We start from the raw sequence: 19,125 nt of genomic DNA, 5'->3' as shown, positions 1-19,125 counted from the left end.
TCTAGCAGTAAGTTAGATACACCAACACACCTCACTACACGTATCTTCTAAATTAGACTATAATCAAATCATCATTCTACTTTGTTTTGTTTCTTATTCGACTGGAACCATCATCTTTGAATTCAAGTGAAACGACAAAAGGACAAAAGAATCGTACTGATTTTTGTTCAATTTTATATGGACCATAGAAAAGAACCTCATCAGTCATCAGCAACCCAAGTAGTAAAACCCAGAGTAAAACGAATAATGAAATCATGATATTTCACTTTAGTAGAAGAAAACAAGTACTATCTTGAAGCAGAAGTGATAATATGGGCTTAAAACTTGAAGCTTTACAAGCATCATTAGAAGCCCACATCACCAAATATACATTTTCGCTACGGCTTATTGGATTCTAAGATTATGCATCTAAAACAGCATAAGATACATTTTACATTACAGGAACAGCCAACAAAGATCATAGACATTAGATAGGACAACAAACAACAGCTTATGATCTTACATTTTATAAAAACAAAGAGACCAGAGTTTTTCCTGTCTCAAAACCCTAAAACCCCTTCACAAAGGTTGTTGAAGAGTAACCACCAAGGGACTTGTCACATTTCGTTTCCCATCCGACCAAACTATATGACCAGTCTCAACACTTGTCGCTCCAGGTGACAGTTTAACCTCCGTCGTCTTCACCCTAACCACAAAACTCAGTTTCTGCCCCACCCGTCTGAACGATAATTTCTTCGGCTCAACCGTCACCGTCGTCCCTCTCGGCGGCCTAATCTTAACCTCATAAACCGAGTCTGAATCTCCGACATTTGTCACTGTCCTAATGAAATGTGTCGACAGTTTACTCTCACCATACTGCTGAAACACGACGGAGAACGACGGGTAGTTCAAATTCCCAACGTGTCCCGCGCGTCTAGCACCATCGCAGTCAGCTTTACGCCGTGTTATAGTCACAATGTTGGTTCCTGTGTAATTGGAGTTACACAAGAAGTTGATGTAATCGTAAGATGTTATATCGTAGACTAATCCTGGATCCATAGCTTTGGTCGGGTGAACATGACCCGACCCGTAATCCATAACCGCAGACGCGTTCCCCGTTGACTCATCCAGCATTCGCTCATCTCGGTTATCCACCGTGTAAGCCGTAGTCATCAACGCAGACCTTATCGCAGCCGGGCTCCAATCAGGATGAGCCGCCTTGAGCAAAGCTGCAAGACCCGACACGTGCGGGCACGCCATCGAAGTCCCTGATAAAATGTTAAACTCCGTCCTCCGGTTATCGGTAGGAACCCCCGATGGACCGATCTTGTCAGGCCAAGCAGCGAGAATGTTCAAACCGGGTGCGATAACATCCGGTTTAATAATCTCCGGCGTCTCGGGATTAGGCCCGCGAGCGGAGAAAGACGCAACAACGGGCGCGGGTCGGATCCCAAGCCGGGTCCCTTTGAAAACGATCGTAGCCGTTGGCTGTTTCGACGAGCGAGATTTCGCAGTCTCAGAGATGTACCTCCTGATCTCATCACCTCCCGAAGCACCAACCGATGTGGCAGGTAACACGTGGCAGTCAGCGACTAGACCTTCGCCGTCGAACACACCGTTCGCTATAATCATCCCCACGCCACCGTTTTTCCTCACGATCTCCCCTTTGGTGGCTCTGGAGTTTATACCTCTGTCGCAGAGAACTATCTTACCTTTCACCAAACTCGGATCCAACGAGCCTTCTATACACAGAGACGAAGAGTAACCGTCGCCGCCGAGCAAGCTACCACCGTAGACAAGCGGGTACATTTTATCCGGATCCAGATCCGGTCCACCGTAAACGCTAACGCCGGGAATCGTTTTACCGTTCCCGAGCTTCACGTTCGCCGGGAAGTCGCGGTCGATGGTTCCGGCGCCGACCGTCGTCATCCACGGCGCGACGTTCGTCACCGTTAAAGCGCCGGGACCTCCGTTTCCGGCGGAGGCGGAGACGAATATCCCTCGGTCGATGGCTCCGAAGGCTCCGATGGCGATGGCGTCGAGGTAGTAAGGAACCACGACGCCGCCGACGGAGAGGGAGACGACGTCGACGCCGTCGGCGACGGCTGCGTCGAAGGCGGCTAAGATGTCGGAGTCGTAGCAGCCGGAGTTCCAGCAGACTTTGTACGCGGCGAGTCTGGCTTTGGGAGCCATCCCGGAAGCGACGCCGCGAGCGTAGCCGAGAGTCGACGCCGGAAAAACGTAACGCCCGGCGGAGATGGAGGCGGTGTGGGTCCCGTGACCGTCGGAGTCGCGGGGGGAGCGAAACTCCGTCGTTTCGTTCATCTTCCCGTTGGTTGCTTCGTACCCGCCGCAGAAGAATTTTGCTCCGACGAGTTTCCGGTTACACGCCGTCGCCGGGAAGTCTTGTGAGGGGACGCATTGGCCTTTCCATTTGGTGGGGACTGGGCCGAGGCCTCGGTCGTCGAAGCTGGGCCTCTCGGGCCAGATACCAGTGTCGATGACTCCGATGACAAGATCCGACCCGAAGTCGGACTCCTCGAGGAGACCCGCTTTGTCGGTGGACCTAAGGCCGAGAAACTCAGGGGAGCGAGTGGTGTGCAAGTGACGGACTTGCTCAGGGATAACTGAGATGACGTGAGGATGGTTTAGGAGCTGAGTAGCTTCTTGAGCGGTGAGTCTAGCGGAGAAGCCGTGGAAAACGGTGTCGTATGTGTGGATGATGGAGGAAGATGTGGAAGTGAGTGAGGAGGTGTACCAGTGACGGTGTGTGGGGAAGATTGAGGGTTTAGCTTCGTGGTCCACGTGGACGATGTAAGTCAAGGAGTTCAGGTCGTTTGAAGAGGAAAGAGAGAAGAGGGTCAAGAGGAAGAGGAAGAAGAAGAAAGCCATTGACGGAGAAAGTTATGGGTTTTTTATTTCTAACTGTTGATTCAAGATTTGGTTTAGTGAGTGGAGGAGGAAGAAGAAGGAGGAGGTAGAGGGTACCACATTGCTCTTTGATTTTTGGGTGGAAGCGGAGAAAGAGAGGAAAAACCTAGTGCAAGTGTGAACAAAGAGCAAGCAGTAGAAGTTGTGAGACTGTGGCTAGTGTCTGTGAGCTGGAGGCACTGTCTTTTTTGCTTTGTTTACAGTATTACTCAATTACCCCTATGTACTTGAAGAAAAGTAAAAGAAAATTAAGAGTTATGAATGAACATAGAATCTTTATAATATCCAGTTATGCAATTATGTTTCAGGTGACAGATTCATATGTTCCGTTCACGGGATTTGGAATTTATCTTTGCAGAAGATTGGAATGGGATATTTGTCTCAATTATTAGAGTCTTAGAAGTTTTTAATGATATTATGATTCCATCTTTGTAACTAAAGTTTGAATAATTACGAAGTTCAAAGCTTATAAACACAAAGCTGATTTGTTCACGTCATGTGATGTGGTAAATGCCATGTGGGTCTCATTCCTGTACGACACTTGTTTGAGTCGCTCGTATTGAATCTCAGGGTAGTTGCTTTCACTTGATTAATCAAAACAAGTATCAGGCATTATGATGTGCCTTTTTTTCTGCCAAAGGCTGACTAGAAATCTAGATACATGTTAAATGTATTGAACACACTACACTAAGTCACTAAGGTTACAATGATTTTAGAAGAAAACATGTATCATATGCTAGGAACGACTTAATAAATGCAAAGGGAGTAGTGACTATAGTTGTTGGTAAGATTTTTGGTTTACATTTAACATTCATTCCAAAAAAAACAATTTATGGTTTGCAACACCATATTTTGAATTTTTTGAAGCATAGTAAATACGAGTTACGATGTGCCCATGTTTTCATGGAAATCCACCTGAGTAGGTGGATATTTATTGTTTGAGAATAACGCCATTGTTAAGTTCCCTAAATACAGTATATTATCACAAACACTTTTTAAAAGCATTTTCATAACACAGAAGCCGAAAGCAGTGTTCACGTGTTTTTGTTCGTTTCTGTTATTTTTCTTTCCTTTTTCACCTTGAACATACCATCTTGAACATAATCTATAATAAAACGAAAAACAAATTTAAGAAATAATTTACCCATTCAATTGTGTTGGTCGGTGAAACGTACAATAAGTAGGATCAATGTATTCACTTTATAAATTACTCAGACGAATTACTGAAATTATTATCCACATCAATTAGACACCTCGTAGACAAGAAAATGGGACTAATGTTAATTAAAGCCTTAAAGTCATGCAATTAGATTTGTCAAAAAAAAAAAAGTCATGCAATTAGTGACAAATGAAAGTCTAGTAATGAGTGGAAGTTTTCTAAGGGCATCTCCATTCCTACTCTATTTTTTCCTTTAAAATAGAGTAAAAATGAATATGAAGTAAAGAATGCTCCAACCCAACTCCATATCTCACTCCATAATGAAATTTATTCCATAAATTGAGTAATCTCTTTTTTATTTGTTCATCACCCCATTATGGAGTGAGAAATGGAATAGGGTTGGAGCAATTTTACTCAATTTTCACTTTTACTCCATTTTAAAGGAAAAAATGGAGTTTTACATTGGAGATGCTCTAAAGCGGGACAAGTAGACCTCTTTTCTTTTGTTTGTTTCTTTTTACACTTCAGCTTTTAGTTTTAAATAAAAGTCGAATCAACGTTCAACCCTACTCTATAACCCTTTGAAAACTCATTGTTATTTTCTTAGGGAGAGGGAAATTATTATTTTTTTAAACCAAAAAAGGGAAATATAATTCAGTTACATTTTACGACTGTAAATCCATGTTAATGGGTTTAACATGCTTTTAAATACATTCGAAAAAATCGACATTTAGGCCCCAGTTTCTTACGCAGAGAAGCTATATAACGTTGATTAACTTAGAAAGTATGATGAATTATAATTATTTTTGATAGGAAAATAACAAAAGAAAACACACATCAATTATTCATCGATTGGCCTCTAGGTACGAACTTGGCATGCGTGAGTAGAAACCCACACTGATCCACAACCATAACAGAACTGAAATCCACACCTGAAACATGGTACAAAATAAAATAAAATAAAATAAAATAAATACATAAAAAACATGTCCTAGAACAAATGATTTGTACAAATAATAAAACACTTATATAGTTAGCAAAACAAAATAAAACACTTATACCTGCACGTTATATGCATACATCCATCCGCTTTCTCAACGTAAAACTTGCAACTAGGGCACCTCCTCCACTGCTTATTCTTGGCCATTTGAACCAACAGAGCATCTTCTTCATCACTACTCTTCTTCTTAGTGTTCCCATACCTTTGAAACTCCTCACAGCCAACTCCAACGTGCCACGCCACCTTACACTGAGCACAGAACATTCTGTGGCAAGATGGACACTCGGTCTGCGCCACATTAGCATTATTAACATCGTCAAGAATCATCACAGATGAACAGTCTTTGAACGGGCAGTACAGCTTGTCCCATGAAGAAATCAACGACTCGCACAAGATCTTCTCCCAACGCTCGAACACGTCCTTTGGGATCAGATCTCTACACATGTACGGCTCTATCGAACGCGTGCACTCCACGTCAGGGCATTTGATCCTCGCTGAGTTCTTTGATCTTGGACGCCACGTAGCGGATGGTGCACTGAGTGCAGTATGCATGAGTGCATGTGACTGATCCTCGGAACATGTCGGAGGAAGGCTTTTCGTCCATGCAAATCATACATAACCTTATGGATGGTTCCAAGGGTTCGCTTTCGATTTTTATCACCGGCTCTTGCTTGATCAGCGTAGTGACGCTCCTTTGGATTTGGGGTATCTTATTGATCTTAGCCGTTGAAGCGATCAAAGAAGAGAAGAGAGCTTCTTGGAGATGAAGCTCTGTGGCGTAGTTGACGTCGGAGATAGGGAAGACTTCATCGTAATCGAATAAAGCAGAGAAGTAGGATTCATCTACTAATACATCCACCAGGTCCATCTTTGTGTTTGATGATGATGAGGACGATCCATCATTCATCTTATCGTTTAGTATGTTTTTTTTTTCTCTTTTGTTTTGAAATTATGGCTGGGCTCGTGCACGTTAAATAATGGCGTTGGATGTTGTATTCGAAGGGTCTTTTCTGCTTAATTGCATAGGATAAATAGTTATTACTAGTAAGTATTTAATTAAGCATTGGAACATGAAATCTTAGGCAGTTGAATTGAATTGTTGTAGTCAAACGCCTTTTGGTTATAAACAAAACTAAGAAACCTTTCACATTTCACTTATTGATGAGTACTGTCACATATTTGAAAAAAAACTATGTTAGTGATTTCGTCCAAGTTGTCCGAGACCTAGAGTACAATGTAGGAAAATTTTCGTTATGAATAATAAATTTACATTTTAAGAAAATAAACGTACTTAAAGTTATTGTCTATTCTTCCTTTAAGTGTATAAACTTAAGGATCTTGTTTGTGTTTGCAGTTGGGTGATGTGATGGATTACTCGTTGCTAATAAACGCGAGGATGAAGAAAATAACGAACGATAAAGATTTATCGGAATTTTCGACTTCTTGAGTCGCATTACACATGGGGACAAACATCTAGAGTCTTGATGAAATTTACAGGAATTTTAGGAGGTTTAAAGAATGAAGCACCAACTATAATATCTCCAAAGCAATACAAGCTATATTTAGGAAGGCGATGAATTTTCTCTTGGCTCCTGATCAATGGTCACCGCCTAAGAGCATCTCCAAAAAGGAACTCTATTTTGAAGTTTCCAAAACTCTATATTTGAAGTTTCAATATGTTCTTCTCCAAAAGTAAAACTTCAAACCTAACTTTAAAATTATTTATATTTTACACTATAGTCCTTATATTTGTCATAGTTGATTTAAATTCATAAAACTTCTATAAATAACTAGTACATATATATAAATATTACAGAAATATTAATTAAAAAAATATTACACTAAAATATAAAATTATAAATAAAAGTACATAATTAAATATTAAACTGCAAGCAAATACTACATTATTCCATAAAATTATTTCCATAATGCTCACATATATGATCAACTAGTGCATTTCGAAGTAAGAAATGATTCTTTTTATTTTTTATTTATAGATTACGAGCCAAATTTTTTTGAAATAGAATATCCTCATAATATGGCTGTTGATAGTTTGATATCATCAAACGAAAAAACCCTTGATCTTTTAAACGAAAGTACAACAAGCAGGGAAAAATATCATGAGATGATTGAATTACGACTGCAAAATAAAGCAAAAAAGTTAGCTTGTAAAGAAGTAAAATTGGAAAATAAAATATTGCTAAAAAACTTAGCTTTTGTCGATGATGTTAATATTCGTGAATACATTCGATCTGAACAAGAAAGAATCATACGAAAAATGCGTCAAGAGCAACAACAACAATCATCTTCGGTTACACAAAATTTATTTGGACAATATTTTGGAGATTTGGGAGGTTCCGGAGCAAATTTACCAGACTATTAGTGTTGTTATAATATGTCTTTTTAATAAGTTTTTATCATGGTTTTTTGGTAATATTCTTGTTGTTTAATTCTAGTTTTAAAATATTATAAATCTTGTTTCAAATTTTTTTTATTTAATTTCATGTGTAAAACTTAAATTTATAAAACAAATTTGAAATATTTATAAGATATAAAAGTTTTAAGGATTAAAACAATAAACAAAAAAAAATATTTAAGAATAATAAATATGTCATATAATTGTAAGGACCAAAATGCAAATAAAAAGATGAAACTTCAAATTTGAAGTTTTGAAAAGTGAAACTCTATATTTGGAGTTTCACTCTTCAAAACTTCAAATTTGAAGTTTTGAAGTTCCTTTTTGGAGAGCAAAAAACTCTATATTTGGAGTTATAGAGTTTCTTTTGGAGATGCTCTAATGTCGTTACTTGTAACTCCATGTCTGATCAACCAAAAGAAACCTCTCAAGCCGGTAAGCAAGTAGAGTGATATACAAATCCTTATAATGTCCAGTTTTTTCTTGTCCATGTATAGAAATTGGTTTTGTGCATTTTGGGAACATTATTCTTCGGTTATGATTCATTTATTCTTTTCTCTTGGAAAATATGGTTTCTCTCCGATATCATTTTTTGCATTGAGTCATTCAAATAGAGTTTTAGGAAATTGTCAATAATTTCATCAGAAAGATGTGAGATTATTTCAATTTTTATCTCGTCTGTACAATTTTTTTTCATATTTTTCTTGTGTATATGAGATTCGTTTCTTGTATGTTTGATGCTCTCACATTTGTTTTTGTTGTTGCTTCCGTCTTAACATTCAAGAACAATGAAATCAGAATCTGGACACATGCATGTATTCATGTTTGTGTTCTTACAAAATAGAACAAGAAAGAAGCAAATATCTGCTTCTTTCACAACCTTTTTTGTACTTTATTTTATTCAAGAGGCCTTTGTGAATTGAACAGATTTTGATATCTGAGAGATAATTTAGAGAAAGTCATAGTTGATCCATTTGATCATTGCTAACTCTTGTCGTGAAGCAATTTCATGTCTTTGACCATCACCCTTGTATGTAACTCTCAGTTCCTGATAACTTCTTTGCAGAAGTTCAAGAATCTCCACCTCTCTGTTTTTTTTATATACCAAATTCAATAGTTAAGGCATTGAAACAAGTTGATCTGGTTATATTTTTAATTTACAATTAGGAAGTTTACTATACCTTGAGTGAGAAGCTACCATTGAGCTGTCTAGTGGACAACGAGGACCTTCATCGTACCCTTCACATATAACTTCTCCATTATCATCTGTGTAACATATGATCCCTTGGATTGGATCTTCGAACACCTATTTTGAAAGGAAAAAAAAAACATTTTCAAAAATCAGATTTTCCCAAATGGGTTGTGTCGAAATTCTCAAGAAAATCAAAGACTAATTTCTAGACAAAAAGAAGAAATGATCGTACAGTGTTCTTCTTGGTGGAGTATCTTATCGGTTGAGGCTGTGAAACTGTTACTTGCTTGACTTTAACTTGAACCTGACTCTGTTGAAGCATCAAAGTCTTTGATCTTACTGTCTTTGGAGCAGAACATGGTGTTTGAAGAGGAAGACAGAGTTTAATTGAATATGCCATAGCCTCTGTGTTTTTTGTTTTAATTTTCAGATGAAACTTTGATCTCTCTTCTTTTTGGGACACATGTTACTTAACAAAAGATAATGGGAAACCCAAACTTATAAATTCCTATGATTGGTTGAATCTTCGTTTAATTATTTTAAAAGATTTCTATAGTTTAGACACAAGATGCACATATTATAATAGCCGATAAGAGTGGTCATCTTATTAACAAGTTCATATTGTCTTTATCGTGGTGTCAACTCTCATATTATTATTACTAACTTGTAAAATTGTTCCTTCTTAAACATTATTGTAAAATTAAGCTTCTTTTCTCTATTAATGGTTTGTATTTCTTCTTACATCTACTGACACTTGAGAAAGGCTGGCCGGTAAATTTTTCCTGTAATCGTTGAATTTATGCGCATGTGTCCAAAAACGTCTACTCAGGTATGAATCATACCGTATGATTGGTTGGTGTTGTTCAAAAGAAAAATAATTTTTTTTGTTCAACAAAGAAAAATAAATATTAACTTGTGGTTTACATAGTGTGATAGAATGCTTTCACGTATATGATCATGAGATGACTACTTAATAGTGTAATTTATGGTTTATCTGCCGCCCAGTGACGAATTCATCTTCTTAATATTTATTTAACTTAACTAAATAGTGACACGTGTCCATCTTAGTGACATGTAAATTTTTGTTTTATTTCAAAAATGTCAATAATTGGTGAAAAGTTAATGATATGATTAGACGAAATGTTAGCTAAACATGGAGACATCGTCGCACAGTTGCCCGGAAAAGGTTGTCTCTTTCCAACGTCAGTAGGGTGTTTTCTAGAGTAGTATTATCCCATGGCCCATGGGTATTATCTAGAGAATATATAACAAATTAAATAAGGTTATAGTACTAATCTTTTTATTGTTTTCTTAAAAGAAAACCACAAATGTTCACTAGTTTCTGAGTCATCAACAACTTTGGACATTCTGAACAAGAAAATATATATTAAAACTATAAATGGTGGTATTAATCATCTTATCAACTTATCAAGGTAGGTCGTCAAGGTCACAAAACGTTGGAGAACAACTTCCAGAATGGCTATTAACAATACAAGAAAAAGAAAATTGCTTCCACAATCACTTCGCTCAAACCAAAACTAACATTATAGTATTGGCAGCTACTAGATAATATTAATGCTAATTGATTATTCGGTACTTAGTTTATAAATTTTTTTTTTTTGAAACACAAAACTTAGTTTAGAAAATTTAAATACAAAAATTATAACTAATACTTGTGGTCTCTGATTCAGGAGGTTGGGAGATTATATACGTCGTCACCAAAGTTATTTTTGTATATCATTTTTCTAGATCGTCTTCCACTTATATCATCGCAGAGTGGTGGCCTAACTTATCAAAACCGTACGATCTTCATATTTTATATGAGCAGCAAGTATGTGATAACAAAAAGTTTCAAAAAAAGTACGTAATAACAAAATTTTGATACGATGATATAGTACGAAAGTGGAAACCTACTACTAGGAGTGAAAATTCCATGAATGGGCTTTGGAGTTATTTTTTTTTTAAGCTTAATAACAAGGTTAGTTGTCCAAAAAAAAAAACAAGGTTAAAAATTTAATGTTCATCTTAAAATTAAAAAGGCCGTTCCACATATTTGATAAACAAGTCCGAAACGAAACCATCTCGTTTCTGTTAGAACCATGGGGGACTGAAAGTTCAACGATGGAATGCAGACCTGGTTCGAAGCATAGATGAATACTCTGCTTTGTAATTCAACATTTTCTGATTTTGGTTAGAATAAATTGATTATCCTTTTTGCAAAAGCCAAGTTAAGCTGAAAGCAAAAGATGCTGTACAAAAATATGTTTTGGATCTTGAATTAGTTTTACATTCAATTCAATTTAAAAAATAAAATGAGGCCCAGTCTATCAGGTATATATATATTCCCGAACCCCGGCCCGTCATACGGAAGGCATTATAGCAAGATTGTTTTATCTTTTTTTTTTTTTGTAGCATGTCGGAAATATGAAAATATGTTTCATTGACAACTAAAAGTGAATAGACTTTTTAAGAGAAATACATGTTTTGTAATATACCACGACACTAGTCCTCATCCTTGTCAATATACAACATTTATTTTCTTACTAATCCATATTCTGAAGACCCAAAATTCGCAATTGTTTTATCTCGTTTACAATCTGTAACAATGAAAAATACACAACGCCAAGGATACATATTTTGATTTATTTATAAAATCAATGATTATTCAACCAACAATGTCTAGAATCACAACCCATAATATCTCAAAGACCAAGCGAAAAAGGAAAACCGGTCGAGGATAACCAGCCACCACCACCAATAAACTGACCAGCCGTATATGGCTGAGCTTCAGCAGCAGCAGTAATAACCTTAAAACCCTTCCACGTCACTCTATTTGCAGTTCCAGCCCCTGCTCCTGTGTTCGCATACTCTCTATAAGTCAAAGTGTTCAACGCGAATGTCCCGGTCCACTCAGACCACCCTTCGGGTCGGATCACGTCGGAGATAGCCGACTGCATTATCACCGTCTGTGAGTACTCCTTCCACGGCCGACCAAGATACGTTGGAAAACTACTTTTCACTGACTGTAAATCCGACGTGGCACCGATCCTACATTTTTGGATAACTATCCCAGTGTTCTGGTTAGGGTCTGTCCGTCCTTGGGCCGTGACCATGTTTTTCTGGCCAGAGTTTGGTCGACGAGCGTGGATGTCACAGTCTTGGAGAACAACAGCGGCGTTTCCGAAAATAAAATCGACGGTTCCGGCGATGAGGCACTTGACAAAGAACTGACGGTTGGAGTGTACGTAGAGAGTGTCTTGGTAGGCTAACATGTCGCATTGATAGAAAGCGGAGAAGTCAGAACCGACACGGAGAGCCACCGCTTGGTGCTTTGACGGACCTGCCGTGTTCTGGAAAGTGATGTCACGAGCTAGGAATCGCTCACCGACAGCAGCTGGTCCCCAGAAAAGATAACATTAATTAACTCAGTGGATCATTAGCTATGAAAGTATAATAACGTAAAATAGTTTTGCTGTAATCTCACTTTAGTTTAAGGGGTTTATAACTTTAGCTTTAGTATAAAATATTTTATAACGTTTAAAAAGATGAAGAAATGAAATGCAGACTTTGAAATGTGATGTACTGTAATGAAATGATGTAACAAATTTAATAAAGGACAAGATCGGGGAGAAAAGTCAATAACAATGGCACAAGAAAAAGAAAAACAAAAGAAAAGAAAGAAAAAGGTAATACAACTAAAGGCTCTCTTCACGAGTGGATGAGCCATAAACGGATAAACCCAATCCACATTAAGTGACCTGGAAAAGTATATGAATAAAGCCAAGAAAAAATGATTGATAGAGACTCGCACATGAAGATGTTACAAGGCGTTTTGTTCAGTTATAGTAATTCAAATTCAAATTTAATTTCATCTCGTTACTAGGCTACATGTGTGAGTATCTGTTGTAGTGAGTACTAAGACTAAGACTCTGCATGTGTGTAATTAATGTACATGAAAAGAGTTAAGATTCTCCACCACAAAGAAGGGCCACATCGTGCAAAATTACGTCAAACATTTCAAAAAATAATAATAATAACTAAAATTGCTTACCAACGGTGGCAGAGTGAAAGGTAGTGCTACCGTCGACGACGTTTCTACTTGCGGTAATAATAGTTGTTGTCCGACCATCTCCCATAAACATTATATTCTTTTTCTTCTTGGCCACATCCACATTCTCTCTATAAACTCCTGCTTTTATATGTATTACATACCTCTTATTACTATTCTCGGGAGCCGCCGCAACCGCAGCCGAAATAGTCGTGAATGTACCACTACCGTCAGCCGCCACGGTGGCATCGGCTTTCACCGTAGACCCTTGAAGAAGCCTCCTATCTCCCGCAGATAACCAAGTCGGCCACCCATCAGCACCTAATTCTCCGGCACCGGCAATATCTACGGCCACCGTAGTCTCTTCCTCCTTGAGTTTACGGTTGTTTGAGCTGAGTTTAGCTTTCAGCTCGAAATTGGCTATGTCGGTATCAGTCATGTTCTTGATCATTGCTAGTGCGTTGCTGCACATGTGCTCTACGTGCATCTACACAAAATCATTTCGTTATAAAGCTATATTTTTTAAAAAAAATTGTGTTATCAGCAAGTTTATGTAATTAAATGTATACTCTATAATAACTGATAGCAACTATTCACACATATAGACCAACACTAGCTAACAGCATTTCATTTTCATTGGAAGAATAAATACAAAACCAAATCTAAATTCGTCAAAGTGATGTGATAGTTTCCTTTTTACCCTATCTATAAATTTTACTACTATATATACATATCTGTAATAATCAATCTCAATTTGTAACCCCACTATGAAATATATCAGAGTGGTGGTAGTGTTATGTTGATCCATTTCAGATTCCATAAATTTAGGGAACCAAAACATTTGCATTTGTCGACTTTTACATTTTTTTAATAAATCATTTTTCATAATGATTTATACGTTTCACATATTTTTATTTTATTTTCAATTGTTATGCAATTCCACTTGAGAACGGCAATGGGTAAAGATTTGATGGTTTTACGTACCTGACCCTTCAACAAGGCCTTACGGACTTTCTTGTCGGCGGCGTCATGAGAGAAGCCGTCGAGACAAGTCTCCTGGTTGGTAATGGCAGAGCTAATTAGGGTTTTGAGATCACCGGCGTGTTCCCGGAGAGATTTCTTGTTAGGATACATATGGAGATCTTCGAGCGCCTCGTGAAGCTCATCTAGCGTCTCATCAATAGTCTCCAAACAGTCATGAAGCGCCGTCTTCTCTCGAGGAGTTAGTCCTTTCGTTTTCTTTATCAGTTTCTTGACGCCGAAGTAATTGTGTTCAACGGCGGTTGTTGTTAGGTTAAGCGAAGCCTCAATGACGTCTTTCTGCGACGTGAGTTTGACGCCCCCGGCGGTGGCCACGGCCGATATGCATAGCTCAGGGTAAAGCGTGGAGCTGCATGCGGATCTTAGCACGGCGTGAGAAGTCGGTGATAGAGTTCGTTTACCGTTTTCGTTGGCTTTTGAAGCTCCGGCGGCTATTCCGGCGACGGAAGCTACGAGGAGCAAGGCTACGGCAGCGGAAAGTAAAACAATTTTCTTATTTTTCTTGAAGTTATCTTTGGAGAAGATTTCTTTGATGGATGGTGCCATTGTTTGACACTGATGAGTGAGTAGTGGTGAATGTGCTCCCGAAGAGTTGGTGTTTATACTGATGAAATTAAAATCATGCACGAGATTTTTAATGACTTTTCTTTTTTCTCTTTCCTTTTACTTTTCTTGACTCTATTATTTGAGCGGAGTTTGATTAAACAGAAAACACACACATGTTACGAGCCGCCTCGCTAATAGAAGATAAGATCTGTTTTAAAATCCGATTATTTGAGTTCCACAGAAATACTATTGTCGTGTTCCCAAATTTGGATTTATGTAATTGATTTTGATTTTCTCCGAAGACAAGTCTAACGGTAATATCATTCCTTGTCATGCTTACCAAGTTACTGCTTTACTAGTGAAGAACTCACCTCACTTCGTTTTAGCCTATACACCAATACAAAGGTCTTTAACTAGTCAGTGACCGAAACAAGTACGATACATTTAGTGGTTTGAAACTAATGTTTAAGATATTTTCAGGACTTTACAAAACAAGATATTTGAATATAGCTTGATTTTGACTTATATAATCTTATAAACATCTTTGTATTTGATCAAACATGTAGCGACGTAGTAGTAGTTTGCACTGATGATGTTGCTGTGTTTTTTTTCTTTTACAGCGATGATGTTGCTGTGTTAAATTTATAGAAACTCATCTTTGAATTTTTAGCGTAGTAAAATTGTTCCTATACTGAAAATAATGGAGATTTACAAATGAAAAGTCTATTATTTATACAAAATATTCTTAAGAATGGATGGTAAAAATTAATCTAATCAAATGACTAATATTATAAATATAACATCAGTTGCAAGATATTTATCAATGCTTTGTAGAGATTTATAGAATCATTGAAGTTTATTTCAATAATATATTTTAATGACAATCATTTGGAATATATCTTAAAATGATCACAATCTGCCTACTACTTTTTTTTGCCTACTACCTTTTATAAATTAAATATACAGAAATGAAACAGCTCCAATACATAAATAAAAAAATTGCAAATAGAAATATAAAAATAAAATAAAGTATTAACGTTTATGATTCGGTCTATATAAGTATAAAATAATTAATTAGTTGTGCCGTGATAAGCGGCACCGAATAAATCGATGAAATAATAAATAGAAAGTATTTAGGCTGCTGGCTGCAAGCCTGTCCTGGGTCCATTTACTACCTTTAAGGAAAAAAAAAGTTCCACTAATTCGATTAAAGTATATTTTAAAATACAAGTTTTTTTCTCGGATACGTATAACGCAAATCCTAGTTTTGTTGTAATAACTAATTCGATTAAAGTATATTTTAATATACAAGTTTTTTCTCGGATACGTATAACGCAAATCCTAGTTCTGTTTGTAATAACTTTGTTTCTATAGTAAGAGAGGAAACAATATATTTATATATAAAGGTATGTTATTGCCGGCTTGGTTATATAGCAACTATATAACCTTCATTATGACAAAAATTCCTCAAGGTTGCATGTTCTAAAGGCATCTCTCCAAGAACAACCTGCAAAAAAAAAAAAGATTTGACTGACAGAAACATGTATGAATGCCTGAATGGTGAAATGTACAATGGTAATATGCTGTTGCTCTTTTGATCATGCTGTTTACCATACCAGTATAAAGAAAATGCTTGGTTTGTATTTCGAGAGGGTATGATAGCCTTGACAAACAAAAATTACTATAGATGACACATCATAAAAGTATTTTTATAACTTGACTAATCTTATAACAGCTTGTGTTAAACGTATATAATATTTTTTTACGTATATAATCTTTGTATTTGTATAATTTTGAGAATAGTTTCAGTCTTTTAGAGATCCCATCTATCACCTTCGTATTTTTTTGGGTTCAAATATCACCTTCGTATTTCTTGTACCATTATTTCCACTTCAGGTTAGTAGTTAAGAATATTAATTATCTGCGATACTAGACATTAAAAAGCAGGCACCGTTGTAAATTGCTATCAATCACGTACAGCTTGTCTTTCATTTTCTTTATTTATCGGCAAATTTTCGTTTTTTCTTTCAAATAAAAAGGTTATGTTAGAAGAGTCATGTAAATCGTTATCGACTATAAATCTTTTGTTGTTGTTCAACAATCTTTCATTATTGTATAAAAGAAAGCAGAACAATTAATAGTGTGGGTTATGATATTAAAAGGTAAAATAAACAAACAACTTGCACACTCCTTTACGACAACAATTTGCAGATACAAACCATACAAGACATCCGATGTAGCGTCCAACTTGTGTGTAATAAGCGAATGTCTGAGTTGTATTTTCGCATGCTTTGTTTAAAAAAAAAAATACTATCATAACTTTTTTTTTTTACTTTTTTCATTCAGCCCGAGACTCGAGAATCCTAATGTCGATTACAAGTTTAAGTTGAACAAAACAAAACTAATCCAAACCTATACTAATACTATCATAGCTTATGAATTATGAATAAACAAATGTAATAATCATAGTTAATATGTAAAATACATGTACAAATATTCTATCTTCCTACAATTACGAGCTGTCAATTATTCTTCGCAAGGTCAGGTTTGTTGGTGGTAGATTTGTCTCTCTGTTCACGCTTTACACGTCTTTCTGCGCACACAGTTTATCTAGCTAAAATTGATGTCAGTAGAGAGCGTTGGTAGATGTAACTTTTCAAAATAAACTACTACAATAAATACCTTCTACTGTATCTCTAGTATAACAACTGGACTTGTTGACTAATAACAAACTGAGTCAAGATTCAGTATATTTTGCAAGAAAAAAACAATAGTTGCAAGAAAAATATAATAGTTCTGTCTGTTCAGTTTTTTTTTCCCGGTATATGCATGGGCTGCATCTTACATGAGCTGCCCATTTTATCCATTAATTTTGATTCGATTCACTATTCGAAATTCGAAAATTTTGGATATCCATAAACTTTCGAAGTAAATCAAATACTAAAAATCAATATCCGTTAAAATAAAAGCAAACACAAATATTAAAATTTTGAAAAGTGGATATCCGCCCGATCCGGCAATATATAAATACATATATATCTTGATTATATTTATGGTTTTAAATGTATAAATTTATATAATTATTACTCTAACATGATTTGACAAATTTTGTTCACATTATTACTTATACTAAAGTATTACATAAAAAGAGAGAAAAAAATTATGACAATTATAACTTTTTCTTAAGTTTGTCTTATATTATATAATTGTTAATTAAGTTTAAAATTTACAAAATATGTAGTTTCACTATTTTAAATTTTTATTCTATAAATCATGCAAAAAATATTTTATGAAACAAATTTGTATCAAATTTTCAAGATTATTTGTATTAATCAAAACATATGAAATATCCGTAAGTATTTGTAAATATCTGCAAATATCTGTTTATTTTTTGGATATCCGATTTTTTGGATATTCATATTTTTTCGAAGCAAAACAAATAAAAAAAATAGATATCCGTGATATACAAAATAAATCACAAATACCTCTCAAACCCCGAATATCTAATCTGTGTGCAGTTCTACTTCACAAATATTGCGCTACCATTGGCTATAAAGGGCCTGAGTATTATCCAGCCGTAGAGTTGTTCAAACCGCACCAAAATGACCGACCAAAAAACATAAGCAATTTAATATTTTTTTGTTTCAATTTAATTGTCGTTGTAGAATAAAATTTTCATTTCTAAATAAATGTCATTTTATAATTTTAAAGCAAAATTTATTGGTTTATATTTCAATATGCTTTTCTGATTGTTTAAATATGGTTAAATGTATTGGTAATAATATTTTTATTTAGTAAATATATAAAATTAAATATTTTTACTACGTGTGTCTAAGTCTAAAGTGTCAACTAAAAAATAAAACGGAAGGAATATCATTTAAATACATTTGCTTTTTTAGGTTTTCTATATTTAATTTATAACGGAACAGAAAAAAGGAAAAATCCATGTACAGCTGAAATTTATATCAAATTTTGGAATATTTAAACTTGGAATCGATGTACAGGTAATTATAAGGATTTCTGTTATTTTATATTTCGTGACATCATCATCGGGAATCTTCCCAAGGGGTTCTCACAAATTTAGTACTACTAATATTTTTTAAAATTATTTAGTAAATAGTTAAATGTTAAATTATAGGCTTCGAATGGTAACTACGGTTTGAGCGGTGTGGGACAAGCGGTTTAACTGCGGTGCGGTTTTAACAGTTATAAAAACGTATAGATATATGGTATATATAGAGATTTTTGTTACTGTTAACTGCGGTGCAGGACGTAGCGGTTCGTAACATTCGAAACCATAAACAAATTTAAACCACTAAGAAAGTAATTTATCCTTTAAAAAAAGTAATACCTTACTATTTTTTTTTTGAGATTCTCAAAGCTGTACCGCTCGTCTCTTTGCTTCTACTTTTCCAATATTTTCCGTTCTTTTAATAGGTGGAAACTGACTTAAAATTGTTCAAAAAAAACACAGACTTAAATACTTTCGACAGGGTTGTTTTCAGTAGACATTTTTCGGGATGCTAATATAAAAACTGGCCCTGATAGGGTATGAATCGCACGGCATTCTGAATCCAGACATTTCCAATTGCCATAGGCTTATGATCATATTGCCATATACTTGTAACTAGAAAGCTAAAACACAATATTGAATCAATGAGTACGATTTATTAGCAAACATATTTAAGAAAATTTTAAAGAGATTTTAATTAACAAAGATTGCACAATTAATATACGTTTTGAGGTGATCAAGAAATTTGAGAATATCTGTGAGAAGTGTCTCAAAACTCGCTTTGACCGGAAACTAGGCCAA

General features: G+C 35.7%; 3 protein-coding genes and 1 pseudogene across 3 annotated transcripts; all 4 read right to left on the bottom strand.

Moving 5' to 3' along the window:
- Positions 1-235: 235 nt before the first annotated feature.
- On the bottom strand, positions 236-3,160 carry LOC106393618 (subtilisin-like protease SBT1.5). The gene has a single exon (XM_013834304.3). It carries the CDS (start codon positions 2,869-2,871, stop codon positions 559-561), a length of 2,313 nt encoding a protein of 770 aa, XP_013689758.1. The 5' UTR covers positions 2,872-3,160; the 3' UTR covers positions 236-558.
- A 1,267-nt stretch (positions 3,161-4,427) lies between these two features.
- Positions 4,428-6,772, bottom strand: LOC106420551 (annotated as a pseudogene).
- Positions 6,773-8,274: 1,502 nt separating this feature from the next.
- BNAA05G25160D lies at positions 8,275-9,255 on the bottom strand. The gene is made up of 3 exons (XM_013861396.3): positions 8,910-9,255; positions 8,667-8,791; positions 8,275-8,573 (listed from the first exon to the last, which is right to left on the bottom strand). Exons 1-3 carry the CDS (start codon positions 9,075-9,077, stop codon positions 8,435-8,437), a joined length of 432 nt encoding a protein of 143 aa, XP_013716850.1. The 5' UTR covers positions 9,078-9,255; the 3' UTR covers positions 8,275-8,434.
- A 2,049-nt stretch (positions 9,256-11,304) lies between these two features.
- Positions 11,305-14,500, bottom strand: LOC106423546 (pectinesterase/pectinesterase inhibitor 3). Its single transcript, XM_013864318.3, has 3 exons — positions 13,710-14,500; positions 12,729-13,212; positions 11,305-12,071 (listed from the first exon to the last, which is right to left on the bottom strand). Exons 1-3 carry the CDS (start codon positions 14,310-14,312, stop codon positions 11,380-11,382), a joined length of 1,779 nt encoding a protein of 592 aa, XP_013719772.2. The 5' UTR covers positions 14,313-14,500; the 3' UTR covers positions 11,305-11,379.
- Between the last annotated feature and the right edge of the window lie 4,625 nt (positions 14,501-19,125).

This window comes from Brassica napus, chromosome A5 (assembly GCF_020379485.1).
Source record: "Brassica napus cultivar Da-Ae chromosome A5, Da-Ae, whole genome shotgun sequence".
Taxonomy (NCBI): domain Eukaryota; kingdom Viridiplantae; phylum Streptophyta; class Magnoliopsida; order Brassicales; family Brassicaceae; genus Brassica; species Brassica napus.
This window is presented reverse-complemented; position numbering and strand designations above follow the sequence as displayed.

Coding starts and splice junctions, on each gene's coding strand:
- LOC106423546 (XM_013864318.3), bottom strand. CDS start 14,312: ATGGCACCATCCATCAAAGAAATCTTCTCCAAAGATAACTTCAAGAAA. Junction 13,213..13,709: donor AGGCCTTGTTGAAGGGTCAG/GTACGTAAAACC, acceptor GATTTTGTGTAG/ATGCACGTAGAGCACATGTG. Junction 12,072..12,728: donor CTTTCACTCTGCCACCGTTG/GTAAGCAATTTT, acceptor TCTGGGGACCAG/CTGCTGTCGGTGAGCGATTC.
- LOC106393618 (XM_013834304.3), bottom strand. CDS start 2,871: ATGGCTTTCTTCTTCTTCCTCTTCCTCTTGACCCTCTTCTCTCTTTCC.
- BNAA05G25160D (XM_013861396.3), bottom strand. CDS start 9,077: ATGGCATATTCAATTAAACTCTGTCTTCCTCTTCAAACACCATGTTCT. Junction 8,792..8,909: donor ACTCCACCAAGAAGAACACT/GTACGATCATTT, acceptor CTTTCAAAATAG/GTGTTCGAAGATCCAATCCA. Junction 8,574..8,666: donor ATGGTAGCTTCTCACTCAAG/GTATAGTAAACT, acceptor TAAAAAAAACAG/AGAGGTGGAGATTCTTGAAC.